At 36.3% G+C, this 19,843-nt stretch overlaps 2 protein-coding genes across 2 annotated transcripts; one reads left to right on the top strand and one right to left on the bottom strand.

The window, feature by feature from the left end:
- Window positions 1–133: 133 nt before the first annotated feature.
- Window positions 134–8,848, bottom strand: LOC135608304 (triosephosphate isomerase, chloroplastic-like). Its single transcript, XM_065101028.1, has 9 exons — window positions 8,535–8,848; window positions 7,296–7,322; window positions 6,648–6,717; window positions 6,264–6,387; window positions 4,801–4,885; window positions 4,548–4,680; window positions 4,255–4,428; window positions 3,193–3,275; window positions 134–414 (listed from the first exon to the last, which is right to left on the bottom strand). Exons 1-9 carry the CDS (start codon window positions 8,709–8,711, stop codon window positions 358–360), a joined length of 930 nt encoding a protein of 309 aa, XP_064957100.1. The 5' UTR covers window positions 8,712–8,848; the 3' UTR covers window positions 134–357.
- Window positions 8,849–11,149: 2,301 nt separating this feature from the next.
- Window positions 11,150–19,125, top strand: LOC135608303 (E3 ubiquitin ligase BIG BROTHER-related-like). Its single transcript, XM_065101023.1, has 7 exons — window positions 11,150–11,438; window positions 11,550–11,853; window positions 11,945–11,985; window positions 13,787–13,828; window positions 13,917–14,038; window positions 14,124–14,232; window positions 18,856–19,125. Exons 1-7 carry the CDS (start codon window positions 11,232–11,234, stop codon window positions 18,907–18,909), a joined length of 879 nt encoding a protein of 292 aa, XP_064957095.1. The 5' UTR covers window positions 11,150–11,231; the 3' UTR covers window positions 18,910–19,125.
- Window positions 19,126–19,843: the final 718 nt, after the last annotated feature.

Raw genomic sequence — 19,843 nt, 5'->3', positions numbered from 1 at the left:
ATGGTACATTGATACATCAGTACATATCGATACATATTGTATCGATAATATATAGATCGGTTCGACAGAAATCTCCCTCCCTAAGGTCCTTGGGACCTAGGGTCAGGTGGAACTCCATGCTTCTTTATCAAAGTCGAAACAAGACACTATATAGATTTATTTGTAGAAGTTTGCTACGCAAAATCATATTACAAAACTATAATATGGCCACAATTTAGCAAAAATCAAACCATTTAATACCAAATGTATGCAATGATTCACGTTTATTTATTCCACGCTTCTTTTAGTCGAATAGGATTACCAAAATTGTGATTTAGGCTGGAGCTTCGGTCTTGGAAGGTTTGAGTTTAGCGATCATCAAGCAGCAACTTTCTTCGAGGTCACTGAATTGACGATAATGGCAAACTCTGGGCCCTGTAGAAACAAGTGAAATGTTGAAGTCATTGATAGAAATAACTTTTGATCATGCATTTCTCAAAAGAATCAATTTTAAAACAGATAGTTCATGTAACCATGTCACGATGATCCCCTACCGGTCAATACATAGGACACACATGAGGTTCTCTATGGTATATGATCAACTTCGACTATGCAGCAGACAACCCGGCCAATCACATTTTTTCAAATTCCAAAACTCCTATTAGCAGTACATGAAATTTTAACCAACTCCATACATGTATTTGATAAGTATGAATGGAAATAAGAGAGAGGAACAAGTGAAATTTGCATTTGAGTCACAACAGATATGTCTCGCGCTAGAAAGATACAATTGGCATCTTAATGTGCAACCTGTTGAATTCTTCATCCAAAATGGGGACTTATTCAGTATTAAGTACACAAGCTTTCAGTTGATAATTACAAAGAAAATTTCATGCAAACAAAACAAAGTTTCCAAACTTCAAAGACAAAATCTGTTTGTACAAAGAGATCTTGAAAACGGAGTCTCTTCAAACTAGGAAGAAGTGATGTGAAGGTCAATCATGGTATTGCAAAGGTACAGAACTCAGAAAAAAAAACCAAAATTTATGTTCTCTGGCACAACCATATTTGCCTCCCCTTAGGCAAGTAAAATATGTCCAACCTGATATGGTTGTTCATATATATTTTTTAAGCCTTGGAGCTTCAGAGGATAGATAATCAATGCTGATAAAACTTAGGAACACAAACTATTGGTAGCAAGTAGAGTTTTAGTCAATACAGAACCTATTTAATCAGATACACATTTCAAAGTACCCAATAGCTTTTAAGGATTTTATGCTGAGTACAACACAAGCTGATAAAACTTAGGAACACAAACTATTGGTAGCAAGTAGAGTTTTAGTCAATACAGTACCTATTTAATCAGATACACATTTCAAAGTACCCAATAGCTTTTAAGGATTTTATGCTGAGTACAACACAAGCATTCAGCAACTAATACATGTGCAACTTGAAACCTTTACTAAATGATTTTCATTGAGCTTGGATTTTATATTCTTCCAAGCATGATATGGTTCTATCATTTACCAGCATTCATGGTCTCCCATTGTTGAATTCATTCATTCTATTTATTCTTTTTCCTCGAAAGATATCTTTTATGTTTATAATCCTCAAAAGGTATCCTTTATGTTTATATTAGACCAGGGGCAAGGGAGAAGGAAATTGGATTTAGACCACGACAAAAGAGAAGGGGGGGTTTGTTGCCCGGGCCAGCCTTTGCGAACACTTAGGATACCTAGTGTCTCAATTTAGAACCTCACCTAGGCAGCGTCCAATTGAAGGTGTCTCGCCCATAACCCATCAAGGCGCTTGAGTCTCGTGTCGCCCGAACACCCAAGCACCGCTATACATCATTGATCAAAGATTTAAATTCTAATAAACAAGGATGTTGTCTTGTATATCACATGGTTCGCCTTATCGAACCGTACCACTATATCGGCCGACTGTCAGTACAGTACATACCGATGTACTGACACATAATATAGTAGCGCATACCAATAGACCGGTATATACTACTCATACCGGTCCCTTGTCGAATCAATATGTACCGCCCATACCAAACGGTATGCCAGGGTACGACAAACCTTAATCGAGCCCGGATTAGTACTTACCAGTGTGCCAACACATGGTACACGAGTATGTACCAATGTCTCAAAGAAGTAGAAGAAGAGGAAAGTGCAATGGAGAAAGAAGAGAAAGGAGGAAGGAAGGAAAGGAGATGGTGGAGAAAGAGGAGGAAGGAGCAGAAGGAAGAGAAAGGAAAAAAAGGAGGCAGTGGAGGAAGAGGAAGAAGTAGAGAGCGCGGAAGAGGAAGAAGAAGGAAGAAGAGGAAATGGAGGAGAAGAGGAGGAAGCACACTAAGGTAGACGACGATGAACAGCGACGGTGGGGAGATAGGCGGCATTGGATGGCAACAGCTCGGGAGCGATTCTGTGCTTCTCGTGTATAAAGAAGAGGGCTCACGTTCGGGAGCCCTAATTGAAGACTTTAATTTTAAAAATTTTTCGAATGGTTTGGACCGGACTGCCCAAAATAGGGGTGCGGTCCATATACCTGTCCACGCCCGGATCAGTACATATTACCCATTTTGTACTGGTTTGGGCGAAATGGAGAACATTACTAATAAACATTTGTAAACCTGACGAGCATTTATAAACTTACTGAGAGCATGATCTTCTATTAGCCGTATTTGAAACTTTAGAACTCTACTTATGTGTGTAAATGCATTAATCTATAAGTAGATACATAATATTCGCAGTTATGTTGCAGCTTATGAATGCACTATCATCATGTTATTCATAACATAGATCCATGAAAGATCCGGTCTAGGATCCTTGTAATCTGCAGTTGCAAAGGTGTCACCATGTAGTAAGATAAACATGCCATAAGTTGAAACCTATCCCATATCTTCCGGAATGTTAAACAGCCTCCTTGTTGCTAAAACCTTGACAGAAACTATTAATTGAGAAGTGTTTTAGAACAAAAACTGCTACGACAACCTAAATGACATATTTTACCCAATGCACAGAGTCAATGAGTACCAATGTACAAATATATTTCCATAGTATACAAGTGCAAGCAGACAAATTTCTTATGAACCCAGGCATCAAGCTCTACAAGTTTACTTTTTATAAAAAAATGAGAACTATGCACAACTTTCACATGTTTCCACAAACTAATTTTTAGTAAGACAACTGCAGAACTTGATGATACCTTTAGAGAGGCACCTCCAACAAGAAATCCATCTATATCTTCTTGTTTAGCAAGTTCTGAACAATTGCTCCCATTCACAGAACCTGAAATAGACCATGACCAGTTCTCATTAGCAATACAAATTAGCCAATGGTTGGGTTGAATGAATAAAAAAAATCTTTGAAAAATATATGTCCTGCTTACGGAGTAAAAAAGATGTGGTAGATTCCTGTAACATTTTTGGCATCCTTAATGCAGCCCAAATAGACCACATAAATTTCAATGGCCATGAACAAGAAAATTACTGTTGCAAATACAAATATTAATGGCACAATCCACCAACAGATGTGATCAATCAACTTAGAAGTTGACAAAGATAACATAGATCTTTCACAAATGCAGACTCTGGTACCCATAATCCAAATACAAAATGGAAAGGAAGCACAGACACTAATATTCTTTTAGTTATATCAGCCCAATAAGGTCACTGTCTTTGGTTGGATTTGGGACCAGCAATGAAAAGGTTATTGTTACATTATGCAGTTGAGGGCAGAGCTCTGCTACAGAGCGACACAAATGAATTTTTGTCCATGAAGGTCATGGAAAGCATGTAAGCAACAAAGATGATCCAGATCATTCACAAACTTTAAGAACTTTTAATAAAAAGAGGTTCGAGTCAAATGAACTAATGAAGTATTTAATAAAATGGCTAAAATAAAGGGATGCTTTGCAGAGTAAATATGTAATAAGACATACCCAAATTTCCGATTACATTAACCAGGAAATTTGAGTTTTTTTTTTCATTATCGTCTTCCTTGTCAAAATTCAACACTAAAGAGAAACTAATTATAAGTTTTACTTAAGAAGTAGCAGAAACAACAGTCAGTCAACAGACTGATGAAAATAGCATTAGCATAGTTTCTTTTGATAAAGAACCTTAATGGTTTCCCAGACTGGAAAACAACTCTAAATTAATTACAAATAAAAAAATAATATTGAATATTATATTCCTCGACTTGTGGAACACAAATTCTGTTACATTTATTTAAGCTATCACCAACAAATTTAGATCTACAAGGTTACCTCCATAGATGATACGAGTAAAAGATGCAACTTCAGCTGAGACATTTTTCTTAAGCCAGTCGCGTAAAGCTGCATGCACTTCCTGAGCCTGCTGGGGAGTAGCCACTTTTCCGGTGCCAATTGCCCACACAGGCTCATATGCAATAACAACATCCATCCAATTTGATATGCTATCTGCGAAAAAAACAAAATAATGGGCATTGGATATCATTCACCATCTCTCCTATTTCTTTTTCACCATAAGCATTGTAAATGTGATATGTTGCCAGATGACGTATAAAGTCGAACAATACCTGCAAAAGCTTTCATCTGCTGGAAACAGACATCAAAGGTTTTTCCTGCTTCTCTCTCTTCTAGCTTCTCTCCTATACAAGCAATTACCTTAAGATTCTGGCTCAAGGCAAATGCAGCCTTCTTCCCGATAAACTGGAAGCAAAGGAATTTAGTAACAACAATAAACTGAAATATAAACGTCCTTAACCTAGTTTACTAAATATGTCATCTCTTACTTTTGATTATTTTAAGTATTAAATCCTAAAATGGTACCTGGTCATCCTCACCAATAATGTGTCTGCGCTCAGAGTGGCCTAGAATAACCCACTTGCAGCCAATATCTATCAATTGCTCTGCACTGTAAATCACAAATCAATATTAGCAATTACGTGGAAGTGTCTGGCTAATACAAAATAAAAATAATATTTCAACAGAAAGAAAGGCCATCTTGTCAGCTTCCCTACACATGCAGGCCTTAATGTATAAAACATTCAAAAACACAGTCTGTCAGGTAATAAATCAACAGCCTCAATAACATTGAGCTCTTTCTTATAAGATGACTAAAGTATGCTCAGAAGATGCTAAGGTAGTCAATATAGAAAGCAAAGGCCAGGTATTGTAAATTTGTAATAGAAATATATCTCAGAGCAGAATAAAGGACAGGACAAAAATACCATGAGTACTTCCAATTTATGTTTCCTAATTTGAATTAAAATGCATAGTATTTATTAAGTTGTGAGAACTCATGATATTTGACACTAGTAAGGAGCTAGGTTTATATATTTATCACTGGTATGAGAAAACTAACTCTGTGCTTGGATCAGAAACTGTATGTCATTAAGACTGAATTTGCCTCGATTCAGTTTAACATAGTTGGAAGTGTCATGAGATTTGCTTAGTTGTAAACAAATGTACACGATTATGCAAGCATATATATGTGGCTTCCAAGTGTCTTAGTATTATGCAAGTCCTTGAAAGTTATACTATGATTCTTTGAGACTCATTCTCATGCAATTGCAGAACAAGATGCTATTGGCAACTATTCTACCATCTTACAAACAAATTCTGTCAGGAAAAAACTTCATTTGCACAAGTAGATCCAAGACCATCAATCAACTACATGAGCAAGCTATACAAGTGGCTTCTTATAGCTTACTCCAATAAATAAATGCTTTCTCAAAACCTGAATCAACGAAACCATTTACATGTCAATATTAAATCTTCCTCACCTAATGAAAAGAAAGAAAACAATTAGCATAACTACCTGCAAATTGCATCTAATCTTCCTTTGTAAGAATAATGATCTTTTCTTTTAATTCAATAAAAATGTATCATTTTTGTTTCTTATTTACTACAGAACCTTCTTAGATGTGATAATTTTATGGATAAAATTAACTCATACCATGGTTTAGGCTTCAATAAATTCATATTGTGGAAACTTGCACCTGATCAATAATGGTAGCGACCACCTAGTTCCCTTGTTTTACTTGAGAGTCACTGGTCTTTTGCATTCGTCCTTCAACATTATGATACAATAACTCGAGTTAGATATTACTATGTGTGTGTTCTTACCACTTGACCATTTTACTGATCTAAGTCCATGACTAAGGCTCTCTTTTTCCACATGTATGAAAGGAAGAATCTTTAAATATGAAATATATTTAATTTTTAGTAAATTCATTCTAGTAAAAGAGTGAAACTGGAAGCATCAACTGAAAGTTTCCAGTGGTGGTGACCTGATTTCTCCAGTGAAAGCTCCACCTTTTCCAACCCAACAATTCTGAGCAGATATCTCAATACGATCAGTCAATGATTGCTTGACCTGGTCAGCATAGATATATGGAGGTGCTACAACAATATCTGCATTATTGCCATGTCAAAATAGAGTAAGGACATTTCAGAATCACATTGCTAGATGTTAGCGGGGATCATAACTCAGGTCATTGGAAGCCTCTCATTCCTCTATAGCTCATATGAACCAGATTCAAGTATTAGTTTAGATCTGGTATGGTAGGTGCAAATATGTGTATTGGTTGTGGACAGTGCCAGATGAAAGAGTATAGTCTACCTGAAATGTTTGCAAAGCATTAATGTCAACAATGATGGATTAACAATCTTACCTACATCATTTTCCAACTTAGCATCACTCAAATCAGCTACAAGTTTGGTAATAGAATCCTTCGTTCCATTCTAGAGAAAAAGAAACTAGTTATCAGCTATGTGATATAGTTATAACAGAAAGATACAACAGAAAACACAATCTCAACATATGGGGAAGCAACTAAGGTAAAAACTCAGGTGTTGGAACCAACAATAAATTATAAAAGTCAAGAAAAATGCAACATCAATTTTAGAGATTGAGGTAAATTTATACCTTGTGAGAAAGCAAATGCTACAATCAGATCCGTGATATTGTACGTTTAATTTTTTTTTCCAAGGTAAAAATTCTAAGTTCCAGCAAAGTCGAGATGCACAAAGCAACAAAAAAAAACATATAACAAACGATTGAAAACAAAATAACAAACAAAAAAAATCACTGTTGCATTAAAAAACAACCAAAGAGAACAAGGGAATATAACTTGCAATATTTGTTAGTTTAAAAACTCTAACAAAAAAGGAAAAACTCATAGAAGAGAACCCATAAAGCATTACAATTCATGCTAGTCCATAAAGGTATAATCTCAGAATAAATGTAGGCATTGACTCTAAGTAAATGGAAAAGAAGAAAGATGGAGAAGTAAATAAGAAGTAAGAGGTTCTAAACTTACGCATTTCCAGTTGCCTCCAACAAAAAACTGCAAGAACATGAAAAGGCGAAATATCACTATGTTATGCTTGTATATAACAGATGACATAAAATATATACATGAAAATTATGAATTTACAGGGAAAAACAGATACACATGGAACAACAAAATATCCCATTTTCTTTCTTCCATTGGTTTAAGCAGCTTGTTCTCCATTACTGTGTCTATAAGAACAAAAAAAACGAAAAGTAACAACATATGTCCTAAAATAAAAACATGAACAAGATTTCCTAAAGAAACAGAAAAAAAGATAGTGGCATATAGTTCACCTAACAACCCAACACCTGATGTCCAAGAAACTTGAAAGGCATCACAGATCCAGAATATTCATCCTGTACTTCATCCAACCACCTTTCACAATGGAAAGCTATTAAAAGTTCCTTTCATTATATTTCTATAATGTAAGTGACATCATCCCCTCCCCTCCATCTCAATCTTTGGCAAACTATGCCCTTTATAGAAATAAACTGAATCGGCAAAAAAAGCCCATCCAGGTACACCTGGCTCCAAAAGGATCGACTACAGTAATACTACAAAGCTGCAACGTTCTTTAGTGGCCAAAAGCCCCAAAACAAAATTCCTTACTGCTAAGTTCCTGATGGACTTTGGAACACAAACAGCCACCATATTTGATGTGTTGTTCATAAAGTTCAGCAAGATCATCACATTGCATACGAAAGTAACTAGTGCCAAATGTACATTTACACAAGCGCATACTCAGCGCAGAGCACCAACTTTAGAGATCTATAATCTAACTAGAAAAAAGATACAACAAATCAACACGTAAATACTTTCTAACAAAAATCTAAAACAAATCGATGTACATTTAACTACAGCCACAGAGTATCTATAACACTCATCACCTTGTCTTATTTTTCGCTTTAAAAATTATTATTACTGCATGAATTCCTGTTCCCAATAAATATAAATAAACAAGGAAAGAGTTAACGAGTGGGAATTACTCATGAAGTCATTGTATAGCCTAGATGTCTCTACAGATCGGACATCAGAGAAAAGTTCTTTAACAATCTAATCTTCAAATTCATAAAACATTAATCTATAATCTGCAAGATCCCGCCTCCTGCTATATATCCAATGTAAGCCGATCCTACTACTACAACATTGAGAACTTTAACCAAGCAACATAAATACACACTCTAGAAGAAATTGCGAGTCGATAGAGGACAGAAGCGGCGTGACCTTTCCAGTGCCGGCCATGGCTACGACACCTCTGTGAGGGCGACGGAGCGACGGGAGGCGGAGCCGGGAGTGAACGCTGCGGAGGAAGAGGGCGGTGGGAGGGGCAGACTCGCGCGAGAGAACCTCGTGGCAGAGCCCCGAGACCTGCGTTGCTAGAGATGACGCCGCCGCCGCCATTCGTTTGGCTTCCCTTACCCTTTCTCTCCCTCACTCTCTCTCGATCTCGATCTCGATCTCGATCGCCTCGCCAAACCTTTTTTCCTGTCTTCCTCTCTCCGCTCCTCTCGACTGATCTCTTATTATTTCTAGTCCGGAGATGTTTGGTGGAGGACACGAAAATTATAGTATAAGCCCGCAGAACCACTCTTCTTCCGACACGTACATACGGGGATATACTAATCGAAGAATCCAGCGAGCTTAGTTCCAAGTGCTGCAACGGACGGATCAGCGGAGAGCCAATCCGCCGTCCGATACGACCGATTTGTGCGGGAGAATCGTGCTTCCGCGGTTTTGATTGTAACTTTATCTGTCAACATTGCTGTTTGGTGTCGGGAAATGTGCAGCAGAAGCGTGGCACCTGTTGGACCAGGGGCCCAGTACAAAGTGACCCAATGGGCAGCCACCGGTTCCGTGGACCGCAGCCAGTTAAGACATACTGGTTATATCCTCGGGGTAATATTCCATTAATCGTCACCATACGCACCTAACGACCGTTGCCAGTGACGGGAGAGACGCGATCGGTTCTGACGCGGGACCCGCGGGTGTCGATTGGGCGTAAATTGTGATAATATCTGTTTATTCTATACCCTATAATATACCTGTCTAGTGATTGGTCCACGAGGGAGATAAGAATCGCTCCTGAGAGCGTCTTTCCTAACGATGGTTACTGTGAGGCAGTTATCATTTTATGAATCCATTTGAATTTTTTGTTAAAATAAAATTTATGATGATTTAGGTTTATGTGATTTTAGGTTACCGTAAATGATCAATCAAAATCTAGTATAGTATGCACAATATTTAAAGTATACATCGTGACGGATCATCTAATCCATCCGGAAGGCTCTTTATATTAATATTTTGTTTCCTTCATACAATTTTTTCTCTTTATTTTCTCAGAAATCATCCGGGAATTACCGTAAAACCAAAACACAAAACAATAATTTCGATACATTTGTCGTTGAAGGAGAAACACAAAATAATATTTTAAATTCCTTTCGTGAAGTCTTATTATGATCCTAATGATCATAATGTAACATAAAATTTTAAAATGTAAATTCTTCCTTGCAAAATACATGATAATTATATGCATGTAAAAAAAGTTTAAATCACTATTGTCTTATTAACATTAAAGTGCAAATAAACAACAAACTTATAAGGCTTATACGGAGAATCTTTGATCATATTTGACACCGAATTGAACCAACTGATTTCATCGATTAAACTAGGAACAAGCCGATGTGATCTATCATAGAATAAAGAGAGTAATAAGCCTATTCTAATTTGGTCAATTTTGGTAACAATTGTGTATAAACAAGTTTGACAAATTATAAAAGGCAAAATTTTCAAAAAAATTCTAATTTTTATTAATTTTCGTAGTGCTTTTTTTTATTTTTATTCTATAGGGTACTTGTTATTCTTATAAAAGATGATATTATCATTCTCCTCCGTTACGATAGCTTTCATCTCGTTATAAATGTCTTTTGCTCATTATAGGTTATTATAGTCACCTTCATTGTTGTTGAGAAATCACTCTCACAGTAACACTATTGTTGTATTAACTTTTGCTCCATTTTGTCAAAACAAAATATTATTCAAGAATTTTTTTTATTTTTATTTAAAAATAATAAAAAATAGTTGTAGATAATTGGGCAGAGATGTTCACGACGATGCAAAAGGAAAATCTTATTTTTAAACAAAAAATATAAAAAATAAAAAAATAAAAAAGAATATGTTTTTAAAATTTATATAAATAAAAATAAAATATGTTTATATATATATATATATATATATTCGAGTATCCTTATTTTTTATAAATTTTAATAATATTACTTGCATGAGCAATTTCGACTGTTAGTGCCATAGCATTTGCCAACCACTAACCAACGCATATATATATATATATATATATATACACTCAAATACGGCTCATTCACCCACCATCACACGTCACGTCCCGTCGGTCATTTCTGTTGCTCCTTTCGATCTCGCGCATCAAAATCCATCAGCCAATCAAAAATACCAAATTTTTTATTTTGACTATTTGTTTCCTTGGCTCCTTCGACGGTTCCGGTTTACTAACACTGCTCCTCCGTTCTGACTCGAGAGAGATGTCATGGTCGGTAACACAGCATTACTTTTCACCCGTTTTAATTTACACCGTCGCGTCTCTGCCGAGCGACACGTGGGCTCCACCACGGGTAAACGAAATGGTTAAGAAACGAAATCGCAGGACATGTTCTTGGTAACATAAACGTGAAAGAGAAAAAAATACCATTGCAGAGGTCATCCGCCGCGACTGGTGACTTGTGAGCCGTTGGATTAGAGAAACTACGAAGTTCAAAGCAATTCCATCGGAATATACGATTCCTACTGGACAATGATGCCTTTTAAGAAACGGAGCCCGGTATTTTGATCTCCTCCTCCTCTTCTCTCTCTCTCCTCTCTCTCTCTCTCATTCTCCTCCTTTACGGTGTCTTAATGGAGAACGGTGAAGAGGGCGGCGCCAGGAACAAACACGCCACCGCCGAAGGCATTTCAAACCCCGATCCCAGTCCGATCCCTCCACCGCCTCCTCGAGATGCTCCGCTCGCTGCGGAGGTGGCGCCGCCGCCCGCCCGCACGCCCTTCACCAGCCTCAGCCAGGTCGACGCTGACCTCGCCCTTGCCCGCGCCCTCCAAGAACAAGTACCCGATACTCCGATCTCCCACACCTGCTCCTCTATGTTCGAATGTTTGCTTTTACGGTTGGGGATGAGGGCTTTCGTGATTTCTTTTGTTGTTCGCGATTGGGTGCAGGAGAGGGCTTACGCGATGCTGAGGATGAACGGCGCCGATGACAGCGATTATGAGAGCTCGGACGCTTGGACCTACGATGACGATGAGGAGGATGTGGAGGGTGTGGGAGACGAGCCGGATCACGTAGTCGAGGATGGCGGGAGCATCGAGGGGAGCGATTACGGGGAGGACGCCTTCGATGCCAACAATCCCAATCTCGACCAGCCGGAGGTTGAGAATAATGAGGCGTTTGCCAGGGCGCTGCAGGATGCCGAGGAGCGGGAGGTGGCTGTTCGTTTGATGGCCCTCACAGGATTGAATGAATGTGAGAGCATGTTGATTAATGTGTATTGCTTTATGTTGGCTTCTGGTTGTTCCAGATCTCGATTTGACTTTTCTGGGTGCATCTTTTGCAGGGGTGCCGGATGATCATAGGGACCATCGCGGTAACTCTAATGTGAGTTGTCATTTTTTCGTTAGTGTATTCTGCTGATTTCATTAATCATAAGAAATATATGCAATTGGGGATGAAGTATAAGTTAGAATTAATACTTTACACTGTTGTTTGGATATCATTTTGTAAAATGATCTTTTAGTTTTTGTTCCCAATCTGTTTTGTTCTGTTTGGTTCATATCTCAGCTATTTTTGATACTTACTGCAAATTTATCTCTTCATTCCTATATTTATTGTGTTTCAGATGCATCATGTTATGTACAGATATGTTGCTGCTAGAGAATTGTTTTACGTTGTAAACTTATCATTTTTAATTTTGGATACCTTACTGAGAAACTCCCCATTTTATAGTGGTTTGCCGCTTTAAATTGAAGTTAATATGCTGAGGTCTGCTATGAATGCAAAATACTTAAACAAACAGAAGTTTTTGTTGCTTTTGGAACATTGCTTAGCCTCAACTCAGATCTTGACAATGCAAATATATATTAACACATAATTGTACCTGTATAACTGTGGTGATCAACAGGAACACATTTTTTTATTGGAAAGTAAAAAAAAAGAAGAAGAAAAAAGAAAAATTGAACATCGGTTTTCCCTCTATGCTTTTGAATTTTAAAGCTTCCACCATGTTTATTGGGTTTCCTTAGTTAACAGTATTTCTGGCTATGCATGTAACACCCCTGATTAGTCTCACATCGGAAGTGGGTAAGATTAAGATTGACTTATAAGGGTCCGATAAGTGTACTACTATCAACTTTAGCTTAAGTATTTTGGTCAATGGTTTAAACCAAACGAAGTTAATAGGCTAGTTAGGGCTATCCGTGGATGGAGTCAGAGGACTCGTTACAACGTGGAGCCACCACTGGGCTATGCTTCAAATGCACTATGCTAGGGTTTGATCTGGGTTATGCTGGGCCTTGACGAGGACATCTGGGTTATGCAGCCTTTGAATGGAGGAGATTGTAACACCCCCTGATTAGTCCCACATCGAAAGTGGGTAGTTAGCCCATCAGGTCCGGATCGTGATATTGAATGACAAGCAGCTTCTTGGTGGCCACTCTGATATCAATGTAGTAGGAAGAGAAGAGAGAGAATATATACAAAGGCACTGATGGAAAAGGGTGCCAAGGCACTGATGCTCAAATTAAGATCAAACTCAATTCGCAATATCATGAAATATTACTAGATTAGAGACTGCTCCTCTATTTGTTGCATTAGACTTCTCATCTTTAAAGTAGCTTAAACACTTGAAAAGGAAGAGAACCATCTGAAAGAAATTATCGAATCTAGACCCACTTAACTCCAAGTTTGGATTAGATCAGTCATAGAATCAATGTATCCAAACTGTTCTGGCTCCAACAAATGATAGCATATAAGTTCCTCCAAAATTTAAAAAAAAAGATAAAGAAATGCATGTCCCATTCAGATTTAAAGCAAACTTAATCTGAGGTTATGAACCTCTGGGTTGCATCACTTTCGGGATTCAGTTATTCAGATTTTTCATATGTTATCCTGAAGAAAACAAAATCAAGTATTAGTTTGTTTTCTATTCAATTCTATACCTGAGGATGAATGTGAATATTTGTTTACACATCTTGATAAAAATACTAGGCTAGAAGTTTACAATTATAACACCAATAATTTGAATCTTTGGTAGTCTTATGAAAATTGATCATCAAACATCATGAACTGCCAAATCTCAATTGAAATTATATCTTTAGGAGAAATTAGTGAAATGACATCAATTCAAATCCTGCTCATCAAACTTATGAAGTTGTCTTATATGTTATATCTTCTATCTCAGGATGTTTGGCAAGATATTGATCCAGATGAATACGTCTATGAGGTAATAAATTATTCCCCCAAAAAACCCATCTTTCTTTTGATATTTCAGTTTTGCTTTTGTTGTTTTTTTGATGTTTCTGCTACTTCAGGAACTAGTCGCACTGGGTGAGGTAGTTGGAACTGAAAGCAGAGGCCTTTCTGCTGATATGATTGCCTCTTTGCCTTCAGTTAATTACAGGGCAGAAAATATACAAGATGACAACTCTGAACAGTATGCATACATTTCCATTAGGTTTCTAGCGTCCTTTATTGAAAGACTTGATATCAGCCTGTTGACAAGTAAGTGAATGCCACAGATGTGTTGTATGCCGGCTGGAGTATGAAGATGGTGATTCTTTGGTCTTGCTTTCTTGCAAGCACAAATACCACTCTGAATGCATAAACAAATGGCTCCAAATAAACAAGGTAATATTTTAGAAAACTGATAGACTTTGTTGTTCATTCATATTACCCTTTTAATCCTCTAGCTTTTTTTTGTTTGCATATCTTAATGTAGTTTATAGTTCAAATTTGTTTATTGAAGGATCAAGTTCGAATTTGCACACTTAAATATTACATTTATAGTGGTTACCTTTTTTTTTTTGGGCACCTGTTTGATTTGTATATATTTTAATTTAGTTGGAACATGGATGATTTTTGCAACAGTCTCTTTAAATATTTAATGGTAAAGCTGCATACATTGGTCCTTATCGGACCTTGCATTGGCAGGAGCCTCGTGTACTGAATCCACCCTTATGGATGATTTTTTGCAACAATTGGTTATTTTCTTAAGGGATTTGAGAGTTTCTTAGTTTCAGCTTATGGTTGTTAAATTTGAATTTAACTATAAGGAGATGTATTAGAAACTTTATATTCATTTGTTTGTTTTAAGGTTGACTTGCACTTAGCTTCTCAATAATGGGAGCAAAGTTTCATGTTGATCACCAGAAAATACTGGTATGATCATGTACTTATATCGGAACATATAACTCAATATTGTAGCAAATACCATCCATTTTTAATTTTTTATTATTTTATTTAATGATATCAACTGCTTCAGATCAATATACCATCCGATATACGAGAGTTGTCTTGATTGATAGGTTATCAAAGTTATTACCGGACTGAGATTTAAATCTACTTAGTTCAGCTAATGAGTCAACTTTCTGAAAGATTTTCACATTTACTTGATTGTCAAGCTTTTGAACTACAATTTGCTAAGTTTCAATTAGTTGCATATGAATCCATCTGTCTGGTACATGTCTCATTGCACTAAACCTCTGATCCATCTTAAAGGATAAATACAAAAAATATCTACATTCTGATACATCGTAGAGGCTGCTTGTTTAGTTTGTTTTGGCAGTATGGTGTCTTTGTATGGCAGAATACTTTTTACTATAAGATCCAGTTTATTCCCTAAGAATGAAAAAAATTAAGTTGGTCTATAAGGATTAGATTGATATATAAATATATCAATTTGATTGGTATATTAAAAATTTTTTGGTCAATGATTCAGCTCATCAAGTTAATTGGTCAAATGTTCTATTATCATGACAAATGATATCAAAGCATTGTGGCACCCTTAGTTTAGTTCCCATATTGGAAGTAAGATAAAACTTGAGTTAATTTAAAGGGACTAGATGAGTGTACTACCACTATTATGACCCTAAAGCATTTTGGGTCAATTGTTTAGGTTCATCAATTTGATGGTCAATTTTTTTATCGTCTAATCATGACAAATTATATACATTGAGGGACTCAATTAGGAAAGGACTACTAACCATCGAGGGACTTGAGTAGGAAATGACTACCATGGAGTCACTACTTGAGTAGGAAATGACTACTAACTATCTAACTTGCATCATGTTAGAGTTTGATTGTAGGAATATGTTTGAACCTTGACGAGGATGTTGAAACTCTTAAATGAAGGAGATTAGAATACTTTATTTAGTTAACTTGAGCAATCTAAATGAGAACTATCATTAACTTGGGTTTAAGCATTTTGAATTAGTCGTTTAGCTCATAAATAAGTCAGCCCATCGAGCTTGGTCGTAACACTTATTGTGGTATTCCACATGTTATTTAGTTTGCATTTTGAATTATAATTTATAAGTCACTACGCTGAGCTTTCTTGTTACTTTTGTGCATAGAATATTTGAAGTTTTTGTAGACTTAAGAATGGAGTTCTTTTTAGCAAGTAGCCAAATGAGTGCTTCTTATCTTGAGAAAATCATTTAATAATAGTTGGCGCAACTTGGGCATTTCCTCTCACAAGACACATAGTTCAAGTTCCTCTTTCTCTTTTATAAGGGTAACATTAAGATCTTTTAACAGTAATCTTGATGTATGCATTTCCTCTCACAATACTGTTGTCAATCTGCATTAAAGTTTCACTCAGCTGTATTTTAGATATTGAAGTGTTGGATGCATCAGCACACCTGACATGTATGTCATATTTAACTGGATATATCTTATGTCCTTGACGCTTAGCACTGTAATTTATGCTTACGAAGGGCAAAACTTCCTGTTTCAAATATTCCAACCCACTTAAATCCACAAAATCAATCGATTTGGATGAGAGGACCTTGTTTTTGTATAGGGTTCTTTACCTGATCTCAATCTGATGGGCGGCATGGTAGAAAAAGTTCAACACCTAATCTCGTCTACACTCTTAGATGCAACTCTACTCTTGCGTATCCTGCCAGTGATTTTCAACTTAGATATAAGGATACAATGTTATTTTTCCCTCTCCATTCTTTTCCCAAAATTCTACAAAAAGAAAATTGATGTCCACACAATAAATTTGTAGTAAAAATTGTCATTGTCAACTACTATTTGATTCTGTGTTTAGGAAAAAAAGAAAAAAACAGAAGATATTTAGTTAGTTCATATGGTTCCTTGTTTATTTTCCCTGATTCTGTATATTTATTATTGTGAATATTGTGAACCATAACCGAACAAATTAGGTACTGGTTTAAAAATCTTAATCGAGCTGTGAACAGGTTGGGTTGGGTTGAACAATCTGTTTGTTTGAACAATTAGATGCCTTATTCTGTTGCAAAATTTGATATTCTGGTTTCATTTTCAGCTTTGTTTTCTGCTAGATGGCTTGAACATAACCAGTACATGATGTCAAAGCTCATGAACCAAATAGTTTCTATGAGAGATAACCAGTACACGATGTCAAAGCTCATGAACCAAATAGTTTCTATGAGAGATCTTTACTTGCTTTTACACTAAACCGGATAATTTTTCTTAGAAATTGATTGGACTTATTTCTTGGGGAAACAGTTTCAAATGGGGGTGTGTCTTGGCATCATGGTAAAGTTGTTTGTTTGTTAACAATTTTTCTTTTTTACTGAGACCTTGATTAGGCTCGAGGTTTTAAATACTAATCGGACCATATTTACTGTTCCAATCAAGTATGAGTATCGAATTATATATTTCATCCAAGGTGGTATGACTCGGTCTGTCTGTACCAAACTAGTCCTATATAGGTCACTGAAATCATTATTAGGTCAATGTTTAAATACTTGAATTGGACTTTTCTTTTTGGTGGAAAATGGATTCTAAATAATAGCGAGTCTTGTAGTCATAATAAGGCTGCTCATTTGGTACATGAATGATCAGCATTCAGAAGATAGGTTCTCTGCTTGAAGAAATAAGATTGGGTACTAGGCATTCAAAACATGACCAACCCTTCCCACACTCCGCATTGGCATGAACTTTGTGCGCTAGGCAGTCGTTTTTGTTAAATAGGTTCAAATGGTTTTTTCAAAAGCTCATTAGATAATAGGGCATGCGGGCGCTAATCGTGTTTCCCTTCACCTGAATAATTCATCCTTATATGTCTTATTTCACTCATTTTAGGCGCTTTTTTGGCTTGGAGTTGTCTTGAAATTCTGACCATGCTTTGTTTGCTTTGAGATGCTACAAGTCGTACATAGGACATGTCAGTCCAATGGTGGCTGCTTACTTTGAGAGTTGACATATAATGCTACATATGATATGCCAATGGTTAAAAGCTGAATCTCCAATCTCCACTAGTGGGTGGTATTAACAAGAATAGAAGTTAGGAAATCGATAAAAAAAAAAATCAGTCGGCTCTTGTAGCAACTAGTGGAGCATAGGCATAAACAAAAGCCACTGGTTTCATATTTTTGGGTAAGAGACCAAGCAACCGAATCAAGTTAATAACTCACTCAACAAGAGGATCTTCTTCTAGAGGATGAGTGATAGGTCATAGCTTTACAAAAGACTCATTTCCACATAGGGCTCTACAAAGGACTCTAGTATACATTTTTTAGCCCCAATTAGTGGGATGGTCTTTGCTGGATAATTAGGTAAGATCATTTAGCAGAATGGTGCTTGAAAGATAATTTGACCATATAAAAAATAAAAAAGCTGGATTTATGAACATTTTTTAAAGAAATACAAATTATGATTAGTGGTTGAGAGTCAATTAAGAGATGCACGTTTGGTAAAGACCTATAGAACAGTTCTGATATGCTGAATCATTGCTTCTTCAATGTCTACTATAGGCAATGTTGTCCATGTCATTTAAAGTTTTAAACCATAAGTTTCAAATTCTTCACGTGTTTACCTTTTCCCCTCAGCTTCACAGTTGTTTCACGGCATCCACGCCTCATATGGTAGCATGAGCTGGAACATTATGGAATATGGATTATCAGAAAGATGTTAAAGATGATTGGAGAAAAGATAGAAGCGATGGGTCGATCACAACTGTTCTATTGGTCTTTAACAAAGATAGAAGATGATGGGTAGAATGTTGTAGCATAGGAAAATGAACATGTTGCATGGGAATAGCCCATTATTTTAGATGAAGTGAAAATAAATGAGGATCATGATTCTAAATGAGCATTAACATCATTGGATGATATTGCAGCTGCGCCCACATGCCTGTTATGTTTTATGTTGGATACAATTCAGAAACCATTTTAGCGAACCAAATACCAATTTAATTCTGGCATATGATGTGCTCCATAAAGACTTCTGAAAACTAACCAATTATACTCTGTTCTCTTGTAGGTTTGTCCTGTCTGCAATGCCGAGGTTTCTACTTCAGGGACTAAGCAGAATTGATATAATATGTAAAGGGACCATTGTCTTATTGGGATGCTCTTAAGGAGATTGCCTTGTGCATAAAATTCAGTACAGATGCCCCAACCATCAACTCAACTTTGTCATGAAATTGCACTTAGCTGTAGTTTTCCATCAAATCAGAAAATGTGACATTATGTTGTTACCATTAGTTATCCTCCTCAATGTACTAAACTTTTAGAGTACTTTTTTGGTCAACCTGGCTGCCAAATTTGTTATTGCTGAATGACCTGCAGAACTGCATGATAAAATTGGATATGATCGGTGATGGTAATCGTGACTATCAAATTCGATAATGTTTAACTATCTATCGTTATTCTTTCAAATCCTCTGATAATTCAGCTCCGTTATAGATAGAGCGAATAGATCTGTCATTTTTTACAAATTTTATTCAAATTCAAAATCATGGTGTACCGTGTATTCTCTTTGCATCAATGAAATCTTTAGTTTTTTCTGTATTTGAAGATAAATTCAATAAATTCTTGCTGCAGGAAATGTTTCGACTCAAAGTTGAGAAATGATAGTTCTATGAAACAACATATATATATATTTTTTACAAGGGTAATGGTGAAGACTAGATTTCAGCATCAGACATTGTTAGTAATAGTTAAGGTCTTCTTCAGATAGTATTATGTTTTTAAAATAATAATCACATTATAGACCCAGACTACGATTTGAAGATCATGCACTATGCTAATCATATTGCAAGTTTCAGCATTCAAACTAAACAATCTGACCATGTCGGAGGCAAATGGTCAAACAAAGAAAAAATGACAAGACCACAGCCTCTAAGATTTATTTTGGTCAAATTATTAAGTAGTCTTCAGTGCTGGATGGAGAAATTGTTACGGCTCATGTTTTTTATTTTTCTCAAACGTGTCATTAGCTTGGAATCGATAGATGCGTGTCTGTCGGC

This window comes from Musa acuminata, chromosome BXJ2-3 (assembly GCF_036884655.1).
Source record: "Musa acuminata AAA Group cultivar baxijiao chromosome BXJ2-3, Cavendish_Baxijiao_AAA, whole genome shotgun sequence".
NCBI classification, from domain to species: domain Eukaryota; kingdom Viridiplantae; phylum Streptophyta; class Magnoliopsida; order Zingiberales; family Musaceae; genus Musa; species Musa acuminata.
Note: the sequence above shows the minus strand (reverse complement) of the source record. Positions and strands in the feature narration are given on the sequence as shown.

Excerpts from the sequence above, each read along its gene's own strand:
- LOC135608304 (XM_065101028.1), bottom strand. The coding sequence starts at position 8,711 with ATGGCGGCGGCGGCGTCATCTCTAGCAACGCAGGTCTCGGGGCTCTGC. Across the intron at positions 6,388-6,647 it reads TAAGTTGGAAAATGATGTAG|ATATTGTTGTAGCACCTCCA; the intron begins GTAAGATTGTTA and ends GCAATAATGCAG. Across the intron at positions 4,429-4,547 it reads GCAGATGAAAGCTTTTGCAG|ATAGCATATCAAATTGGATG; the intron begins GTATTGTTCGAC and ends TTTTTTTCGCAG.
- LOC135608303 (XM_065101023.1), top strand. The coding sequence starts at position 11,232 with ATGGAGAACGGTGAAGAGGGCGGCGCCAGGAACAAACACGCCACCGCC. Across the intron at positions 11,854-11,944 it reads CCTCACAGGATTGAATGAAT|GGGTGCCGGATGATCATAGG; the intron begins GTGAGAGCATGT and ends CATCTTTTGCAG. Across the intron at positions 14,039-14,123 it reads CAAGATGACAACTCTGAACA|ATGTGTTGTATGCCGGCTGG; the intron begins GTATGCATACAT and ends TGAATGCCACAG.